Source organism: Aquila chrysaetos, chromosome 12 (genome assembly GCF_900496995.4).
Source record: "Aquila chrysaetos chrysaetos chromosome 12, bAquChr1.4, whole genome shotgun sequence".
Lineage (NCBI taxonomy): Eukaryota > Metazoa > Chordata > Aves > Accipitriformes > Accipitridae > Aquila > Aquila chrysaetos.
Window position 1 is genome coordinate 36,232,572 of NC_044015.1, and position 22,159 is coordinate 36,254,730.

The 22,159-nt window shown below is 40.9% G+C and overlaps 1 protein-coding gene across 2 annotated transcripts; it reads left to right on the top strand.

Moving 5' to 3' along the window:
• Positions 1 to 21,803, top strand: SHISAL2A (shisa like 2A). 2 transcript variants are annotated; one of them, XM_030034227.2, is made up of 4 exons: positions 1 to 272; positions 8,636 to 8,775; positions 10,260 to 10,371; positions 16,286 to 16,370. In XM_030034227.2, the coding sequence occupies exons 1-3, from the start codon at positions 91 to 93 to the stop codon at positions 10,325 to 10,327; spliced, it is 390 nt and encodes a 129-aa protein (XP_029890087.1). In that variant the 5' UTR covers positions 1 to 90; the 3' UTR covers positions 10,328 to 10,371; positions 16,286 to 16,370. The 2 variants fall into 2 exon arrangements, with proteins under 2 accessions (XP_029890087.1, XP_029890088.1); XM_030034228.2 differs by lacking the exon at positions 10,260 to 10,371 and adding an exon at positions 21,290 to 21,803 and having other exon boundaries at positions 7 to 272; positions 16,286 to 16,364.
• Positions 21,804 to 22,159: the final 356 nt, after the last annotated feature.

A 22,159-nucleotide genomic window follows, 5' to 3' on the forward strand; every position in this document is an offset into this window, starting at 1 on the left:
CGAGCTCCGCCCGCTCGCCGCCCCAGCTCCCGCCCGGGTGCCGCCGGAGCCGAGGCGCCGGGCAGCCCGGCGGGCGGCCGCCGCCGCACCATGAGCGCCGAGTGCAGCAGCTACCTCAACGCCGACAAGGTGCTGGTGAGCGGGTTCAGCTGCCCGCGGACGGGCGGCGACGCCGGCGCCGTGTACTGCTGCGGCTTCCAGGACGTCAAGTACTGCTGCGATGACCCCCACAGCTTCTTCCCCTACGAGCACAGCTACATGTGGTGGCTCAGGTAGGGGAGCGGCGGCGGCACCCGCTCTGCCCCGGCACGGTCCCGGTCCCGTAAGGCGGGCGGTGGGGAGGCTCCGGGCGGGCGAGTCTCGGCGGCCCCGCGGGACGGGAGAGCCGTGTTCGCCCGAGCTTCCCTCCGGGTTTGCGTTTCTGAGGTACTTGTAGCCGGGCACTTTCGGGCTGCCTTTGTCCCGCTCAGAGTAGCGGTAGAGCTGCAGCTGCTGCCCAGAGAGACTTCTGCTTCTGCCAGGGTGGTTTCTGAAAGAAATACCTCGTGGTCTTTGTAAGGAAGCACTGGGAAACGCTCAGTGCCTGTGCACAGAGCATCCAGAGTGTCCCTCCGTCCCTGTGGTGCGAGGGGAACAGCCGTCTCGGGGCCTGAGCGTGTAAGATGCTGCGTGCATAAAGTTCCCAACGACTTTAGCTACTTTTCTGTGTGTAGTAAGGTCAAGCACTACATAACTTTTCACTTGGAAGATGGCAGATAATCAGACTCGGGCTGTCCTGGGTCAGTGCAAGGGTCCACCTGGCTCTGACTGGATCTCCAGCAGCGTCAGTCATTGCTGCACACAGCCAGCCTGGCTGCTTTCTGTGCCTGGTTCTCCTCAGGCTCTTCAGCATCCACGCTGTGTTAGGGTGTTAGAACACCTCTGTATGGTGCTTTCACTAGCTTTTTACGGACTTGTTATCTTACTATTTTATGGACTTGCTTCTACTGTTTGAAGATATATCCTTTTATCTGTTTTATATTGTTTCCTACTGGTTTTCTGGAGTGCCCTCTAGTATTAGTATTGTGAGATTTGGTGAACAACAGTTGCATGTTCAGTTTATGCACAATGTTCAAAATTTTGTGTTTGGTGCATCAGTTCTCAGCTTTCACCTCTCCTGAGGTGAAACTGAACCGTCTTCGTCCTTTTGGATTATCATCGAGGCAGATCCTATGTCCCTCTGATCATTTTAGTTGCGTCTCATCCATACCATTTTTCACTCCACAGCCCTGCCCGTAGAGGTGCATAATCTGGAGCTGTGTGCTCAAGATGTGGGTATGGCAAGATTTTACACAGTGACAAAATGCTGCCTTCAGTCTTGCTCTCAAAATCCTTCCTGTTGGTGGCCAACGTTTTGTTAATGTCTTTGGCTGCTGGTGCACATTGACTCTATAATTTCAGTGAGCTGTCACTGATGACTCTAAAACTTTTCTTGAGTTCAGAACTGCCAGTTCTGAGTTTATTGTCATGTAGCCTTGGTTTTGTTTGTTTATACATTACATTAGTATACATTGAAGCTCATCTACATCACTTTTGCCTACTCACTCAGTTTTCCGCAAGTCTTCTAGCATTCCTTGCCCTCATACCATTTGATCACTTGCTTAGGATCATCAGAAACTCAGATTTCATTCTTCTCCAGGTTATAGATGAAGACACTGAGTAAAATCAGTCTCAGCACTGATTTATGGTGACTTTTGTATATACTGAAAAGAGACCAGTTATCTCTGTGCTTTGCTCCTTATTCTTTTAAGCAGCCTTGAATCTGTAACAGAACCTTTTCCCTAATCCTGTGTCAGTTCAGTCTTTTTAGTCCCACCTTCAGTGTGGGGCTTTGTCAAAGGCTTTTTGAAAAATCTAACTCTGGCCACTGGGTTCCTTTATCCATCTGCTTATTGACACTTCATAGACTCCAGCAGGTTAACAAGGCAGTATTTTCCCCTCATAGTAATGCAGACTCTTCAGTGAAAGATTTTATGTCAGGAAGCAGCAAGTGCCAGCAGCTTCCTGAAGACAGTGTGGTAACGAGGTGGATGGGGGTAGTGGCTTCACTGTCAAAGGACTTGTCCCTTGTATCCAGGTAAGGTGAGCAGGGCAGGCCTGGGCGCTGTGGTTTGGGGATAATAGCCAGAGTCAGATGCAACCCTGTGCAACCCAGATGCACTCAGCATCCTGACATTGTGTTCATCTCTTGGCTTAGTGATATTATTCCTTTTTTTACAGACCTTTCTGTCTTGCCAGGGATGGAGGTCAGATTTACTAGTCTGTAGTTCCTAGGTCCCCCTCTAGAGCCCTGTTTTAGGTTGGAGTTACATTCCCAGGCTACCAGTCCTCTGGCAGAGCGGCCTTATGTATTGATGGGTTGCACGCCTTGCCCAGCAGTTTTGTGATTTCACATATGAATTCCTTCAGGGCTCATGAGTGAATGCTATCCAGTACTATGGGCTTACTCTCACTTAATTTATCTTGTCTAATATTTAGTGTATAATTATTTAAAATCTACTTTGTCTGGTACAAATAGTGGGTTGAATGTGGGAATCTCCCAGCCATCCGCAGCTGTGACTGACACAGAATTACACAGTGGGAGACACTGATATGGGAAGACATCTCCAAGTGTCCATTTTACACTTTTCTCATCAGATACACATACTGTTTTAATGTTATATGATATTTTTGCATAGTCTTTGACTGTTTCAGTCACAGGAAGCCTTCTCAAGATGGCAGAACTACTGAAAGATTAAGATAAAGTTTTGCTCTTGCATCTGGATGAGATGTAGTGAAGGCTGTTAAAGCTTGATCTTTTCAGAAAGTACCTCAAAACAGGATCTCATGAGAGGCTTTAATGAGGCATCTCTCTGAAGGATCTTCCTTTACAAAGATTTTCTAGGGTCTGAGAAGTGTGACTGCTTAGCCTCCACCTAAGTCAGAAAGTTGGGTCAAAACTTTGAAACTTCAGGATTTGTTCTTTTTTTTTTTTTTTTTTTTTCTTCTCTTTACAATGGCCCTAAGCTGCTGAAAGGATCCAAGCAAATTGCAATTGGTGGGGTTTTGGTTGGGCTTAACTTCTGCCATAACTGTCTATATCCATTGTAGAGAAGAGGTGAATAAATACAATTTACCTCTCTAAGCAAAGTTACTTGAAATTGAATTCAAATTTCTGTTTTCAGAAGTGTTTTCCAGTAACAAATCAAATCACAGTTTTTAGTTACTAACGTACTGGGAACCCTACAGTATTACAGCACTTCAAAAACTGTATACCTTTGCACATGATAGTTCCATTAGGACTTTAAGGAAAGCATAAAAATAACATTTTCTGGTCTCCTAGAATGTTTTGGTGATCATCTCCTTGCTTGTCTTTGTCTCAGACCGTTACTTGTATCAGTATGTAACAACCATATGTTAAAATAATCCTTCAAAAGCTTCTTACAGCTTTTGAGGAGACGCTTTTAAGACTTGAAAACCCTTAAGACTTAAAACTATACAAGAGTCAGCGAACCAGCCAAGGTAAGTCTGGAGATTGAACATACTGAGGAAGGGAAAGGAGTTGGAAGCTCTGATGGGGGAATTGTTGCAGGTTTTGCTTTATTCCAGAGCTTTAAGTTTCTCATCCTAAATCTTTGTTTACTTGGCTCCCCCCAATAATTTGAAAGCAGTGACTGTATGCACCAACAAGTGGTTGGTGGCATCTCAGGGATTACTTCTGTTTGCTGACACACCAGGTAGAATTTCAGGAAGCTATTGCATATTTCTCTTGTGTTTTTCCTGCTGTGGTAGACACGTTGCTAGACCACTTGGCAGCCAGCTCTGAGGGAAGCAGTTCATGGAGAAACCAGCAGCCTAGGCAACCTGAAGCAATAGTCACTTGCAGGCCTATGCTATTCTTTTTTTGCCAAATCATTACTGACTGTACTATGTTTAGAGCTATATACTGCACTATCCCTTAGGAAAATGGAACCATCTTTTCCCCTCCCACTCCTGCAAAAACTGCAGTATTTGACAAATGCATCCTAACACCCGCTGTACTAGGAGCTGCTGGACAATCATAAATAATTAACCTTTGAGCAACTCTGACACATTTCCTACTTTCACCTGAATTCATTATCTGTAATTAATATTATTAATTTCTCACTTATCCTTTCTTTTTTTGCTGGTACTTAAGATCAAATAGTATAGTATCTTTTTTTTTTTGTTAGAGCAGCCTAGGTTCCTTTTCTACATTTCTTGAAAAGCTGACCTCATTAATGAAGAGTGAAGGATGTGTTTTTTCTATCTCTTATAGCAGTCAGGAGCCCATGGAACAGGGAAGGGAATGTTAGTAAAAGGCAAGGGTGTACAAAATTCACCAGAAGGTTATGCAGCTTTTGAAACCACAAAACAAGATGCTATAAAACACTAGTGAGCAAAACACTGAACAGCTCACCCTTCAGAGCCATGTGCTGTGCATGCACGTGCAGTCATCATGACATCTGCTTTACCTCCAAAGCTGAATGGAAGGGGAAAAATGCTGAACATGTATTATTTGTACTGAACTGTGATGCTGTTAGGTTCAGTCAGCACCTTTTTTGTTTCTCATTGTTTTAAAGTATTTTCGAATTATTTTTGTCACTGTTCCATTAAGTTTTACTTTGCAAATTTAATGGCTTCTTTCAGTATCAAATAGAATTACAGTATCCATTCCAAATCCATACCTTTTATAAGTTTCATGTAATAGTATGTATTTGATTAAAACTCTGGCAGGCCAAATATAAATTTTACTCAAAAGGCTTTATTAATTAATTGCCATAGAACCATGGTGACCTAATGCTGTAGCCAAGCTTTGCTTAGCTGTACAGATCTCCAGGAGACTGTTTTGGCTTTCCAAAATAGCAAGTCTTTTGTTCCTGTATGCCCATTCTTCCAATCTTCTGGGAATGTTTATCTGTTTGCTTTGCAATTACAACGTACAACATATCCCTGCAGCAATGGCATTAGGAACATTTGATTCACTCAGATCCAGATGACTCATGAGTGAGCTTCTTTTTAATCTGTCAGTGGACATACTGCATCTGCTTAGCCAATATTTAAATTTTTCCTAGCTGTTGTTGGTGTGGATGGACTAATTTTATGGACTGAGGATAACTGTAGGTGTGTGATGCTGAGCATGCACTCACAGAAATGTCGGTGACCCACTAAGCAGCTCTCTGGACAGCAGCTTGGGGACCCCTGGGGAGTCTGCTGAGAGTGGAGCCTCTCTGCTCAGTAAAGCCCGTGGCTGCGCAGAGATGCGTGGCAGTGCTGCAATTGTGTGTGTGAGACACTCCGTGTAATAGCAGTAGGAAGGTCAGTGAAATGTGTGGCATGGCTGTATCTTTATTGTATGTAGAAAGTAGCTTGGGAGAGTTCTGTTTGGTCTGTGGATCTTCCTCCAAACTTAGCATTGCTCATGTTCGAAGAATTGTGCAAATGTTGCCAGGGTTACCCCTAGGCCTTCATTGCTGTTTTTATGCTAGATCATCGTTTGGGGAGTGGGTTGTTAATGCAGAGGTTTTCGCTTGCTAATGAGGCCACAGCTGTGGGCAAGAGTGACTTTTTAGTTTGCTTGTTTAATGTCTCTGCTGTCAGAAGACTGACCTTGAAGACACACCCTGAGTCCTGTGGACTGTTATCATGTGGACTGCTGGGTGGACTTTAAACACGTAGTGCTTAAGGTAAAGAAGGGAAGATGGCAAAATGTTTTTAGCAAGGGCTTTTCCAGATGGGTATGCAGCACCACAGTAATTGCTGTAGAATCTAGAGGACATGCTGAAGGGCTGTCTTTACTTTCAGAGGAGGGAGATCATTAAAATGATCAATGATCATAGTTATGTTGGTATTTTGTTTCTGATAACAGTTTCAACTATAAAAAAAAAGAAATAAAAGATTGTGTTCTGGTTAAGAAACTTCAGTGTCCAGAGCTGTAGAAGCCATACTAAATTCCTCTGAATTAATTTAATAAATTAAGAAACAACTCCCTACCCCCAAACTTTAATTCAAAATTAACCTTAAAGAAATTAATCATACATTCTAAGAGGGTTGATGGCTTCAAGACATGGAGAACAGTCTGGTATTGAAACATTAAGTTTAAAAAGAGTAAGTACAAACTGAATCTTAGTTTCTGATTGATTTAGGAAGTGGAATCCAGGGTGTCTATTTAGTTTTATGATGCTGATCTCCATGTTTTGGGTGAGATCTTTTCACGTTGCTGCTGGAGCATGGCAAACACTTTTAGTGGCATGTAACCTATGATAAGTCTTTGACCTGTAGTAGGAAATACTGGAGAATTCCTCAGGAACTGCTTTTCTTACCTTTGCCATTTGTAACTCACAAAGCATCTTAGACACGTTGTGTAGTGATACTGAAGATGCATTGTGCTGTACAATACACAACTGTATTGTTAACGTTGTCATCTACAACTGAATGAAGGAGAGCTACAACTGAGAAGTAATAGATGCCCAAAGAGAAAAACGTATAATCGTTAATTTGTACTTGATCTATTCAGCTTTAGGACTGCTGACTCTGCTTAATGTTTGCATAATGGTGAGCACTGCAGACTGTTACTTAAATGGAATCTTAAAATAGGACTAGTACTGACATGACAAAAAAGCACAAATACCTGTTTCTGAAGAGCCTTTGGGTTTGTATTGCTTCCTCAAATAGATTCAGCTGTGGAGATAATTCTTGGTTCAGTGGCCGCTCACCTCAGCCTCCTGTAGGGTGGTGTATTTCTTCTGTTTTGTCCATTCGGGTCAAGGTGTTCCAAGTGAAAATGCAAAAATGAGGCCAGAACCCAGGTTAGATCTCTGACTGTAAGGACGTATTCAGATTCCATATTAAGCAGAATATTCCTTGCCTGTAAGTTTTGTTTGGGCCAAAAAACAATAAGGAAAAATTTGCTTAATATGTGCATATATACACAAACATATAAAGACACTCTAGTTCATGCAGATGATAAATACCATGAAAAATCTTTGTAAATTCTTTCCAGAACCAATTTATTATCAGCATAATTATTATTTTAGTTTTGCGTGCAGCTAAGTGTTCCACAAACTTCATTAATGGATCTGTGATAACTAATGAGAACTGCATCTTAAAGTCATGCCAATATCTGCTATTCTCATCCTGCTGATCTTAAGAGTTTCTCCTGTGGACATATCTGTCTACTGGTGTTATGGGAGCTTGTAGAGAAGTTTTGCAATAGCTTGAATGTAAAATTCAGAAAAACATCCCGAGGCACAACTCTTCTCATCTCCCTGCAAGGCCACAGTAGAATTGACTTCTCGCTGATAGTGGTGATATATAAAGGCATTTTTATCACTAAAGGATGGAGTTCATAGAATTTAAGACATTCATCTCTCTGCTGTCCTTTTTACATCTGTCAAAACTGTAAATATACCAGAGTAGTAATAAAAGGTTTCTCAATCCTCGGACTCTCTTAATCTGTGACCAAAAGGGTGCCGTTTAATTTCACTAGAAGTCGGTGTCTTTGGCTTGGACTGTAGAATAGAGGACTGGAACACTGAAGGCATCAAATGGCCTAGGAGAGGATGGTAAATGATAGCTAGACTGTATTGCAATTGGTCCTTTATTTCATCATGAGAATTTTATATTAGGAAAAGACTTGAAAAGAAGGACTGGAAATAAGGAAACTACTAAAGAGATTTCTGTATATACATACACTGTCTCACCGAATGTCTATGGAAGAAGTAGAAGTAGCTTCTACACTGCAGAAGTAGTGTCTTGATAAAATCTGCATATACTACTGTATGTTTGGCCTCCTGAATAATTAAGTTCCTGCTCCTTTGATGCCTGTGATATTGTGCGTAAGTTAACTCATCTTTAGTTTTCTTTTTACCCTGACAAAGATCATGGAAGAACTTCTCCAGTCTTGACTGGAGATTTTTTTACATTAACACAAGGGCATAGCAGTGATCACAGTAGTCCACCCTGCTCTACAGAGCTGCTAACAGAATTGAATAACATGGCTTGCATGTTTTTTATCCTACTTTTTATGGGCATGTCATCCTTGGTGAGAAGTCTGTGACAAATGTGTACTTTGCTTAAAGTGCTCTCACAGGCTCTTCTTGCAATAAAAATGGCATTTCAGGCTGAAAATATAGCTTTAATAGTCATGTTGTTTGAGAAAAAGGAATTTGCATGGACTGCCTGGAGCTCTGGAATCCCTCTTTGTGTGTGCATGTGATATTTATGTGAGATTATGCATATCTGGGAATATGCACTGCATTGGAGAAGTTTTTGATCTCACCGATTACAGTCACTGCATGAAGTTATTTCTGATTTTCATAAACACAGTTTAAATCAGACTCAGGAGCAGTATGCATAGGTAACATGAAATGTCATCGAGGGCCAGGTGTTCAACTGCTGTGTAATGACATTGACCCTTCTGAGGGCAATGAAATAATTCCAGTTTATGCAACTTATGTATTGAGCTCTAAACTTTCGTTTACAGTGAAATACACAGTCACTCCCCCACCTGAGTAACCTCCAGGCATCATCCTGACCATTGTTTTAATGGGTATCCCAGGCTGTTTGTACACTTAATTTCTTTGTTTTTCTCTCTTAGTGTTGGAGCACTTGTGGGCCTGTCGATAGCAGCAGTGGTCCTCTTTGCTTTTATCATCACCGTGTGTGTTCTCTGTTATTTGTTTATCAGCACGAAGCCACGCAGCAAACTGGATACTGGTTTAAGCTTACAGATGGCAGGTAAGACCAGTTGTTATTGACATACATTATCTCCTGCAGAGGAAAAGCCTTATTCTGTCTTTAAATGGATGTGGGGGAATCCAACAGCATGTATTTTCTTTCTGATGGGGACCTCAGGATGTACTCAAGCTATACTGCTGTTTTACCTTCTGAATGAAATCTGTACCAAACTCAAATGAAAAAATTTAACACAAGCTCAGTGTATTTATTTAGTAGTAGGAAAAGTGTAAAACTTCACAATACTGAGTAAGGGTGCAACAAAGTAAGTCCCTTTATCAGGAAGAGGCTTAATGAGTTAGTTGCTCTGGATTTCCTGTCAAGAGTACATAAGCATATAGTAGTGATTTCATTCTAGGAATAAGAATCTCAGAAGAGATTTTAAGTGTATTTTCTTGAGACGGAGAGAGATCATTCTTTTTTGATATTGTGTGTAAATGAATTGTGACATTCATCCTGACATAGGATCCAGTCTTTGAAATCTAAGACTCTTTGCTTCAGTCCCAGTAGTCCATACTTTTGTATTCAAACTGCGATGGCGGATGCCTGCAGGAGCAGTGCATGTAGCCAGAGCTAGCCCACTGGCATGGGAAAACCTGTTGCTGCTGTTACATTTCACTACATTTGTGAAATCTAACTGCAAATTTTGATGGTGGGATGGGGTGTGACAGGTTTTGCCCTTTGTCTTGGACTTCATAAATGTTTAAATGTGGCTTCAGTAGTTCAACCAGTAAAGTTGTAGGAAGGGCATGTTGTACTTGTTTAGGCCTTGAAGTTGAACAAGTTGAAAAAGGGGAATAGTTCTTGGAAAAAAGTCCTCTTACCTCAAATTCTTTTTTTTTTTTTAACTAGTTTTTAAAATGCTTCCACACCTGCATGGCAATAAATTACCAATGAGTTACTGTAATTATAGGCTATTATACAGCAGTACGCCCCCATCCTGAATGTCTAGTTAACACAGTCCACTTCATACCAAACTTCCTATGTCTTGCTTTGTTCTCCAGAGAATGCAGGCTTTGGACTAAAAGTTTTTTATACGGCCATCAGGAAATGCAAAGCCTCACTTTGGAGCTATATAAGCTGAGCAAGCTGCTGAAGTAAAAGTCACACATTCAGCAAACTGGTACTAATCTGCAAATTGAAAACTTCACACCTGTCCTGGAGAGAGAGAGTAGAAATAAGACCTGCTACCTAGAATGGCCTAAATAAGCTCTTGGGTGGGATGAACAAAATGCCTAGTGATCTTTTTACAAGATGGTTGTGTTCTAATTATAAACTGGCGTTATGCTTTTGAAAGTGTTGCTGTTTAACTTCTTCCCTCAGGTTTGCCTGCTATGGCATGAGCTCTTAATCCATTGCCAGGACAGCAGTGCTGTTTTTCTCATGCTTTGTGTTTTTGTGCCAGACATGTTTGGCATATGGGGAGCTGGGAAGGAGACAGGTGCTATTGCACCGCTGCTGCCAAGTGATTCCATCTTTCTCTACAGACTTGAACCCTGCTGCAAAACCACATCCTGCTTTGGCATTAGAGATCATTCCCCTCTTCCTGTCGTGAGACAACAGCATCCTAAGCTCCCCAACTGATGACCCAGCATTCACGTAGGCATCCTGTCTCTCGTGATTCCAGGTGTTACAACTCCAGGAAGCTGAGAGATCTTTGCTTTTTCCTAACCATCTCCTCTGTTGTTTTGAGCTTTATTCAGACTGCATTGCTTTGTATTTAAACACTGTTTTGACTTTGCTCTCATCCTGTGTTTTTCACTTTTGTTATTCTGGTTCTTTGGCTGCTCTGAATGACAATTATTTCACATCTAAATTCTGATAGCTTTAGCTGTTGATGAGGTGGGTTGCCAGAAATTGAAAGCCAGTTGCTTTGCCAAGGTTGAGATATCTTTGAAAATGCTGAAGGATTTCATTGACAAGCCCGAGTGCCTATCTTCATCGTACTTCGGTTTCTTTTGCATGGAAGTCATGCAAGGTCTGAGTATCTTATGAAACGATTGGTTAGCTGCTTTCAGGCCTGGGGAACAGTAAAGCAGCTTCTCTCCTCCTCTTTCAGTTCTGAGATTTGAGAGTAATCATATATAGGCAATAAAAATGAATGAAAAAAAGAATTAAAACAGTTTTTAGAAGCTTCAGAAAATTTTAGGCCTGAGGACCATGAGTTTTAACTGTGAAGTCAGTTCAGCCCTGCTTTTTCTGAATGAGCATAATCTTGCCTTTAGATGAAGGCTGTGTCACATTAGGTGTTGTGCAACGTCTGTACCCCTGGAGCATTCAGAAAGCACTTATTTATGAAAGCAATATTTTTTTATTATATTCAATTTCACTCATAATATATCAGCTCAGTAGGAGTTTTGTATTTCATTAAACATACAATTGATTATTGTATACCTTTCCTCCCTCATGTAATAGTCAAAGTTGGTCATTGTTCTGTGGGCTCATCGGAGATCTCCTAAATATAGAAGTGGAATTGTTGAATTTTTACAGAACTAATTTCAAGATCGATCATAAATCTAACAATAAACTGGATGTGTGGCCTTTGTTAAAGTTTCTGATTCTGCAAAAGGCAGATCAGCTGGAATTTGCCTCTATTTAGTCTTGAACAAATGATCTTCAAGAGCATCAACACATATGGATATTACATATGGGGTTCCCAAGTTAGCTAAGCATGTTGTTAGCCCTAGCAAAAATTAGCATTTTAATCTGAGAACTGAATTTCAGGAAAAATGAGCTCAGTCATCAGTGTAGACCAGGAGTAACTACTTAAATGTTAATGGAGTTATATTAATTTCTATTTGTAGTATCATAGTGTAGAGCAGAGAGTAGATCCCTTATATGCAAGACAGTGTGTATAGGCAAATGAAAAGATGCCATATCTCAAGGAGTTTACAGTCTAGTTTCTTATCAGATCTAGTATTTCTCAATAAAAAGCAGCAACCTTCTTTATTTACCTCTTTCAATGAAATCCTCTCCTTTTACAGGCAAAATCTCAGCTCTTTGTACATTGCTTTCTTATTGTTTGCACTCTGCCTCAGAATTCAAGGTTCACCTAGGATTTGGTGTGTGGGTTAATGGTCTGCCTTACTGAAGTATCATATTCTTCACAGTTTTTCCTCACTTTATCCCCACAGCTACCTTTCTGAAGTAGGGAGATGCTATTAGCCCATCTCACAAGGAGACAGAACTGTAGGGAAGTGTCATATTTTTAATGCTTTGTGTGTCAGTTTATACATTGATCTCAAGTGGAATTTTGAAAGGACATCACTAACCAGAAGACCTTTGTCCTTTTGCTTATGATACCTCTAAAAACATAGCTCTAAGACTAGCTTGAGACAGGAATTCTGTGGTAAAGAGAATTGAGCCATGTTTTTTGAGTCCAAAGTGAATATTCAAATCATTGGAGAATACTTTTTCTTAGCATAGTGAACTTGCTTTTTAATCACAACAGTTGCTTAGTAAGCTCTTTCTGAGATGTTGTGGTTTAACCCCAGCCGGCAACTAAGCACCACACAGCTGCTCGCTCACTCCCCCCCTGCCTCTGTGGGATGGGGGCGAGAATCGGCGAAAAAAAAAATTTAAAAAAACTTGTGGGTTGAGATATAGACAGTTTAATAGGACAGAGAAGGAAGGGAAAATACTACTGCTACTACTAAGAGAATATACGAAACAAGTGATGCACAATACAATTGCTCACCACCCACTGACTGATGCCCAGCCAATCCCTAAGCCGTGGTGCCCCCCCAGCCAACTCCCCCCAGTTTATATACGTGATATGGTATGGAATATGCCTTTGGCTCGTTTGGGTCAGCTATCATTGCTGTGTCCCCTCCCAGTTTCTTGTGCACTCCCAGCCTCCGCTGGCAGGGCAATATGAAAAGCTGGAAAGTCCTTGACTTAGTATAAACACTGCTTAGCAACAACTAAAACATCAGTGTGTTATCAATGTTATTCTCATCCTAAATCCAAAACACAGCCCTATACCAGCTATTAAGAAGAAAATTAATTTTATTCCAGACAAAACCAGGATAGAGAGAAAGGATTTTTTCATTGAACTTGTTGAAGGTGTTTCTGTTTCTTCCATTTGAAGGCTGGAGAACTATAAAAATGTTTCTTCTTGGTAAAAAAAGGCCCCAAAGAAATCCAAGCTCTGAGAACACAAACTTTATGGGTTTTCCGAAGATGAAAGGGAATTTCGTCATATGCTTTATTCTCCTTCTAACCAAAAAACTTCTCTTTGTGCAGAAGGTTTATCCCCTTCAAAATGTAGAGAACTAGAGAGTCACAAGATCTCCAGTGTTTTGTTAAGGCTGAATGAACAATGCTGGAGCATCTAGGGGTCATGAAGAGGACTGAGTAAAGATTGCATAATTGTCAGGAGACGAGTGGTAAACAGGCAGAAAAGGGAGAATCTAGAGGCGTATCTGTTGCTCAGCTCTGGGAAAAGCTGTACATATGCTTCCCTTGACCCGGCAGCTGGTGGGAGAAGAGTGGTCATCTCTGCTCGCCCCTTAGAATGGGTTTTGCCATCAGAGGTAAAAAGGTAGGTAGAGACTCTCCACCGCGGTGACCCAAACAGTTTGTAAACACATTTTCTGAGTTGCCCCTGTATTTCTGCCAGCGTTAGTCCAGGAAGACCTTTGGGGTGAGGCGTCCTATACCACTGCAAAGTGAGAACAGAAAATTACATTTTATGATGGTAACTAACATTTTCCTTTAAAACTTAGCACAGAAAGACCTCTCTAATGCATTTAGAGTCAGGCAGCAGGGACCTTTGGGTTGGAGTGTGAAGAGAACTGTGGCCTTGTAAATTACTCATAAGTGCTGGGAAAAATGTGCTTTAACAGAAGAGATTAATTCCTTGTTCTTACAAAGCAGTGACATCATAGCATGCAAAAGTTCATGGTTTCATTTCATAATAAGGAAAAACTCAGCTCAGAAAATAGCCAGATGACCTTCCTGTCCCTATTTCTCTCCTTAATTAAAGATTCCTCATGGGGCACTATTCAAATACATGAAACATTCAGATATTTTGATGAAAAAGCTCCAAACTCTCACATTTTCTCCTCCTTAGCTCAGTAGAATTATCTGACTATATTGGTTCTGAAACCAGATAGCTGCTGCCTGAATTCAGAGACACTGTGGTTGGGTTTTGGAGTATGCATTGATAGCTTTGCTTTCTAGTTTTATCAATAATTTCCACTATATAGTCTTTCTGCAGCTGGCCTACTTTTCTCTTTGCCAGCCATCTGCCTCAGATATTTGTATACGGGAAAAATCAGGCAAATGGGCTCAACTGTTTAAAAAAAAAAAAAAAAAAAGGTGGTGTTTTTGGTTTTTTTTCTTTAGGGAATGAGGAAATTTCCTATTTTGGAACTGGGAATTCAAATTTAGTTGAAGGGTTGCATTAGCTCAAAGTTATGTCACTAGGAAAGATTAAATTTGGAAATGTTTAAATTGGACTCCAGCTTTCAAATTTCCCAAACTTTCTTGTAGCAGTGAGTTTTTTGCAGCTCACTGAGTCAGGTTTTTTACTGCAAAGATACCCGTAGATGCTGTAAGCTGGTTTAGATATGAAATCTAGACAGGCCTCAAAACCAGGGTGCCTTACTCTAACTGATTAGGAATGTTTTTTACTTTTTGGGTTTGGTGTTTTTTGCTCACAGCTGAGATAACTCACTGAAAAGACTTGGTTTCAACTAAGATCTTGGCTTAAATATTATTGTACAGATTTTTTGAAATGTCAAACTATCAAATCCGATTTTGATGTTTTGAAATGAAATTGCATTTTTTTTTTCAATTCAGACAAAATAAAATGCAACTTTGAAAACACTTCAAAAACAAATAATTCCTTTGCCCAATTGGCTTTGTTTCAGTTTTTTAAAATGAAAACACTAGAATTCTCAACTTTTAATCCCTGTTGGATATAGGGAACCTTTTTTAATCCCTTCCACACACACTTCCTTGGACAGAAGTACCCTGCCCAGTTATGGTTATCTTTTCTCTTTGTTCTCTGTGTTGGCCCAAGCAGTGGGAAACTGGAAGATGAAGTCAGACAGTGTTGGACTAGAGGTTAATGGGAAATACAGGGAAATGCAGCCTGGGAAGAAGGCTGATGAGCTCCATAAGGAGAGTTAGATGAGAAGATGGGGCAGGGAGAGGTTTTGGAGCCATTAGATAAAGGAGGAACTGCAACTGAACAAGGACCTGGCTGTGCCTGGGAGCATGTGGAAGAGGGATGGGGCTAATGGGGTTGAGAGCAGCAGAACAGGGAAGCAGCGATGCTGATGGGGGTGGAGAAACTCCTGAGAGGACCAGAGAGTGGAACAATGGCTGTGGGTGGGCTGGAGAGCAGAGGTGGGGTGGTTGGGGAGAGAGATGAACAGGGATCCTTGCAGATGGGAAGTATGCACAGGGTTGGAACAACTAGAGATTTAGGGCAGAGAAAAGAGATAGGAGGGACTTAAAGTATGAACTGTTCATGGAGACATGAACTAGCATGGGAAGCGTAGTAGCAGAAAATTAGGACTGGAAACAGAGTGAGAAAAGCAGGAAGGGAATGAAAGAATGAATATAAGGTAAGAAAGAAAAGAAATTAAGTTCAAAGTGTGGTCAGAAAAGTCTTTCCTTCTAGAGCTTTGCTTTCTCTGCTGTCAGCAGTTATCAGTGAAAACCACTGGCAGAGTATCTCTCTTCCTTCCTGACAGTGACCCACTGCAGACTGCTTTTGCTTTGGTTATTGTGATCAGTTGGGCAAACTCAAGTTGTCTGCCCTGAATCTAAAGATTTCAGCCCTTCTGCTCTGAACAAGTGTCTGTATCACGTCCCTTGTGGAATTTTAATGAACTATTATTTATTTTAACCTATGAAGTTGTGCTCTGAAAAACAATATTCAAATACAACTAAGCTTCAAAACCAAGCACTCAAAAGATGGGAGATGCCAGAACTTCAAGATTTTCTGGGCAACTGGTGAAATGCCTAACTAAAAATTGCTTTATTTGCTCCTGTCATCCTTTTAATCTTTCTGAAAAACAAGGGTGACACTTCCTTCATGCAAAGTATTGTGAGCCTCCCCCCATGCAGTGCTTTGGGATCACTGGGTGGAAGGTGCAGTGAAGGCAATAGTGACTGATCATGTTTGGAGAGGGGTGAAAGTTTGAGATTTCTGATCTATTTTCTTGTGTATACGGGAGATTTTTCTGCCATTTCTTTTAGGAGACACTCTGATTTCCTGCTATAAGTCCTACTTATACCACAGTGCTTCTACCTTAAACTGCTCTTCATCTTGATGTTTATTGCTTTTTAACACAAGTTAAGTTAATAACTGCAGCCTCCCAGAGGCTCAGGAATGGAAAGTGGAATGGCTCTGGTCTATCCCATCCTCTAAAAACTGTAAAGGAAGAATCCAGGAACTGTTTTTTTTCTAGTGCAGTGCACACATCTTTGTATTACTACTTGCAACTAAAGGAAGAATAATGCTGTTAGTTTTACTAAAAATGCTTTTGTTTTACAGACAGTGAGACTAGAGGGAGTTCGATATGTTAAAAAACAGAGGCACTGGATGGATTCCACCAATGCTGTAATGAAAATAGGTACAGTGAGAACATTTATTTTCATCTTATTCTATTGTATTTGTATACCCTCTGCTCTGTTTTATATGTGGTCATGCAGATATGATAAGCATTTTTCAAAATGCCATGATTCTTTATGTGGGTTTTTAGCTTTCTGAAAAGCACTAGCAAACTGTCTCTGTTTGATTTACATATACATTGCCCTGATGCTGTCCTTGCACAAGGAACTATGTGCAGAGACCTGAACAGAGTCTTCCCACAGAGAAATCCCTGCTTGATTTACTTGTCTGTGAATACTCCATCATGGCTGTGTGCCAGAGAAGATTACATTCCCCTTATATTGTCTTTGTCCTTTCCCTGATGCTGTCCCGGATCACCAGAGCTTACTAAGGAGGCAGCCATTGTAACTTATTATTCAAAAGAAATTCTGTAGCAATGAACTGCTAGAAAGGCTCCTGTGTGACAAAGGGTAAGAGCAGTGAAGTATCTGGTGGGTAGTTTAGTCATACTCTGCTTTTTGGGGATGCTACCTATGAGTGCTGAGTCAAGTCTGATAGAAAACTGAAGAGGGTTATCTTGCAAAAAATGAAGTTTCATATGCTGACTTGATTTTTATGCTGAAATCATGTTTAAAGGTCAAACTGCCTATGGCACAGACCATGCAAAATAGTATTTAAAATGTACGTCAGTACAGATGAATTGTACTTCAGACTTAAGAGGAATTTGAATAATGCAGAAGACTTCAGATGGCATGAAACATCCATTTTACATTCTGCATGGGGTGAAAACTCATGGCTAAACAGCCACAGAATGTGAGAATAGCCATAGATCAACAATGTCTGTCACAGAGAAAAAAAAAAGCGGGCCTGTTTGCTCAGAAGTTGTTCTTAGATGAGCAGGAAGATAAATGTGTTAGAGTTCCCTGCTTCATGTATTTTCTCTTGTACCCTTAAAAAAAAGCCACCCTGTGCATCATAAGTGCAAACACATCTTTCTCAATGCTCTTTATTATCAGCATAACAGGTTGGTTTGGGCTGCTTGTCCTCATGAAAATACTTAAGTGTAACAAAACTCATTTTGAAACGCCTAACCACCTCCACATTTTTTTTTCTGCTGTTGCAAATGAAACGGCTTGTGGGAGAAAAATGCCATGGGAAGACTAAAAAGGATCCTGCAGTCAGAAAGCCGTCTGTAGTGAGAAAATCCAAAAATATCTGAAGCAGGCGCTAAGTACTGAGATGAGACCTCAGTTCAGGTCTGTAAATGTGGCAGTGCTTTCTGAAGGCCATGAGCCTCTTATTTCCTCATGCTTCAGTATGCCTGCCTTCCACTGTGTTATAGAGACTAATGTTTATGGAGTGCCCTGAAGTGTAGCCTGCTAACCACTATTGCTTACAGAAAGAGAGAAACAGGGAGAGAATTGAAAGGCCAGCTGCAAAGGACTTTTTTGTAGGGTTTGAATGCACGCATTATATAAACACCAAAAAATTTAGAAGGTTTTTTTGTGGATGAATTATCCAATTCTTTTTTGTTGGCAAAATGAGGCTGGCATTATCATGAAGACTCAAAATCCTTGAGACCTCTTTTTGGGCTGAAACTAGGAAAACTATGCCCTTAGACTGTGAGTCTTTTTGCTTCCAGATCCAGAATGGAAAAGCTGGGAACTTTCTGTGAAAATGAAAACAGAGGCAAGGATCTTTTCTGAACTTCAACAGATAATCTGGTTAAGTGTTGGTAGAAATTTCAGGTCTCTGTTTTTTGTCCTCTGCTTTTCATGTTGTCTGCTTGTTGTAGATTTCATGCCCTCACCTGTTATGAGGAGCCACTTCATAAGTGCAGTGATAAGCCAGAGAGTCCATCAGTGGCTGCAAACCTTCCCCTGCTGTGAGAAAGCTACACGTGGCAATTAGGTTTGATTTAGCATGCATACTTCCTCTGCCAAATTCACTGGGTTTTATTTAGGAACAGGACCCCCTACACCCTTGCAACTGATGTAGTTCAGCATACAATTCAAGTTTGTTTGCATGCTCTTTTCCAGCAAAAGGGCAAACACAGCTCTTAGCTTTAAGAAGGGAAAGGAGAGGAACTAGGCAGCTGGAGGCATCACTGTTAACTTGGAGTGATAATATATCAAATTATTAAACAATCGATTTAGGCACAAGAAAAATCTGACACAGATTTCATGAAGACAAATCATGCCAAATCAGTCTAATTTCTCTCTTTGTTAAGGTAATTTTGCCTGTCAGATAAGTGGGAACAAGCAGCTATGACTACAGCTCTTTATGAAGATGCAGTCAAAGAGAAGTTTTCAGTGGATCGTTCTCAAACACATTTTTGGAGGGAAGGATGTCTTGGTACTCTATCCCAGTTGAGTAATAAGAGCTTTGGCTGAAGGACTAAAGAGCGTATGTATAAAATTTATGGATGACACTACCCTGGGAAGAGCTGCAAGACTCTGGGGATAAAACTACCTTTCAGAATTATCTCAGTGCCCTGGAGAAATGGTCTGAAATCAAAGAAGTGAAATACAATAAAGATAAAAGCAAAGTACTGTATTTAAAAAGGAGAAATCAAATCCTCAAATATACCTAAGGGAGAATAACTTAAGTAGTGTGGTGAAAAAATACCTGGGGATTTACAGTATGCCATAAACAGAGTATTAGTGTTCTGGGCTCTTCTTTTAGTCTGACATACTAAAGAGGGGAACTATATATAGGATGTAAGGTAATAATTTGCTCCAGTTAGTGGTGGCAGTGCCTCTGTTACAGTAATGCTCTTAGGTGTTGATATACTGGAGAAGAGAGAAAACTGAGAAAATTATGAACATTTTGGAATGGTAGGACAGTCTTAAGCTGGCTTAAATCTAGGAAAGAAAAGATGAGTGACAGTGTTCAGTTATGTAGAATAGAGCACAGTGATTATTTTCCATGTCTGTGGCAGGCAGGGTAAGTTATGTGCTGAATTTCACATTGAAGTGGATCCAGATTTAGTAATAAAAATTCTTCCAAACTATAAGGGTAGAAGTAGTACTGGACCAGCCAATGAGGCAACTTGTGGGACTTTTTTCCAAGGGCATCCCGAACAGGCTAAACTCACAATTGTCAAAAGTGAGATAGAGGAAGGATCTTTACAGCCGTAGTGTGTGTGGGGCTGTGTCTTAGCCCCGGGCATCCCTTAAGCCACACCAGCAGCCCCTGGTTTTTGCGAGACTGTCCAGGTCTGGGAAGGAAATGTCTATCAAGCTGCTCTGAGTAGAGACAGTCTTGAGTGCTGTGTCAGGCTGTGTGTGGGTCTGCCCCCTAGTCTGGGGGGCATAAAAAAAAAAAAGTGATGGCCATAACAGGAACATCTGAGCTCCCTTCTGATATGATATTTAATCAGAAATGCTGTATGTGGGGATAGAATAGAATATTTCAGTTGGAAGGGACCTACGATGATCATCTAGTCCAACTGCCTGACTGCTTCAGGGCTGACCAAAAGTTAAAGGAAATTATTAAGGGCATTGTCCAAATGCCTCTTAAACACTGACTAATGTCCAGTCTAAACCTCCCCCGGCACATCTTTGAACCATTCCCCTGTGTCCCAACACTGGATACCAGGGAGAAGCACTCATCACCTCCCTCCCCACCTCCCCTCCTCAGGAAGCTGTAGAGAGCAATGAGGTTGCCCCTCAGCCTTTTTTTTCTCCAAACTAGACAAGCCCAAACTAGACAGTCCTCATAGGACACACTTTCCAGCCCTTTCACCAGCTTTGTTGCCCTCCTCTGGACACATTTGAGCACCTTAACATCTTTCTTAAATTGTGAGGCCCAGAACTGCACACAGTACTCAAGATGAGGATGCACCAAGGCTAAATACAGCAGGATAATCACCTCTTTTGACTGGCTGGTTATACTGTGTTTAACATACCGCAAGATCTGGCTTGCCCACTGGGCTGCCAGGGCACACTGCTGACTCGTATTGGGCCTGCTGTCAACCAGATGGCAATACTAGGGGAGAGTATAAATCTAACTTTATACATATGTCTCATACATTTTGATTTAAGTTGGTCAGGAATGTATAACCATCCTCAGAGCCTTAAGCAGAACAAAATCTAGAATCTACAAAAAGTATCACTGTTAACTCAGATAAGCATCATTATTCTCAATGAACCAGTATTGAATTGATGTTCTTTGCTGGTTAGGATGCTCTTTGCTGCTAGTTGCCCTCTGCCTTGAAATCCAAGTTTTCATACTTCAGAACTTCTGTAAGTAGCTGAATTAGCTGAGATTTTCTGGCCAGACTTCAGTGCATGTCCATTGCTTTTTGCCTATTCAGACAAACATCTGCTTCTAAACCCAGCTGTACCAACAGCTGTTGTGCTTCACCTCAGAAGCAATCCTGTTCTAATGAGTGGTAGAGTAATTTCTTTGTATAGACGTCCTGATTTCTTCAAGTGTAGTTTGGAATATATTTTGGTATCCTTCAGGATTAAAGGCATACATTGTGAGTATGTTTATCACCAAAAAAAAAGCACGGTTTAATGTAGATATTAGTGGTGCAATTTCCAAGAGACACTACATAGAAAAGTTAGATGAATGACTCTGTATCTGCTAAGCCTTTTATGTTTTGTTTTGGCACCATTGTGCCTTGAGCCTTTAGCAGATGCAAGGTGAAATCCTCACTTGCACAGCAGAGGAGCAACAGCAGATCTACCCATCCACGTGCATCCCCAGAGAAGTCATTTAGTTTTTCATAGCTGTAGTGATGCCCTTCAGAGGTGTAATTCTTCACGTGATAAAGGTTAGGACTATGCTTGGAAAGAAGTAATCCCAGTGAAATGCATTGAGCTGGGTGGTTTGTTCTGCCTTTGTTTGTAGGAACTCCTTATCAACTCTGCTGTGCAGCAGAGGAAAAAAATCTTCCCCCATTCAGTCTAATTCTTAACTGTGTTTGGTATTTTGCAGATACAGAGCTGCATCCTTCACAAGGCCTCCACTGAGACAAGTTGTTGATAAAGCCAAGTGGCTTCAAGAGATTTCCTGAGCCGCAAGGATGAACTGTGACTGTGAGCTACAAGAACCTGACTCACACTTCCAGAGGTGTTTCCTGGCTATTACAACCACTATCAATAATAATAGGCCAATCTGAAGCTGTGCTGGGATATGTATTTGTGTATGGTTACTGTACTGAGAAGTAGTATATTTTGATTTGCACATATCAGCTTCTGCTGCTAGTCATTTTCATGCAAATTGTTGTCTTTATCCCTTGCAATTCCAATGAGATAACACAGTTGTCAAGCAGAGCAGAATTTGGCACACCATGTTGACCAAGCCTTATTTCAAGGTTTCCCTGTGTACTGTCTTAACGTGGTGTCTTCACACCACAAATATAGTTGTCTTTAGCCAAATGTGATTGTTTGGTGCACAAACATATGTGAATGCAGTACCTCAATAAAGTCTGACATTTGTTTGTGTTGTATTTTTCTTAATTTATCATTTTCCTCCACCTTTGTTTCCTCGGAAGATTCTCACAGATCTTAAAATTATTTTGATGGGAGAATTTTCCAACAAAAAAGTGAAGTTAGTAGAAAGTGAATTTTTGTGGGGAAGTTTTGATTTCAATAGCTGTTTTCATAGGAAACAGTAAACACTGAAATGACTTGAAATAAACATCCACAAATCTTTTGCAGGTCCTACATCAAAATATCTTGGAATATTTATTTTGAAGCAAACTTAAAAAACTTTCCAGTAGTGTTCTGGTTTGGAGCACTAATTTGTGAAGTGTTGAACTTCCTTCAGGTAATTAAAGAGCTCTAATCGCACATTTTATTTCCC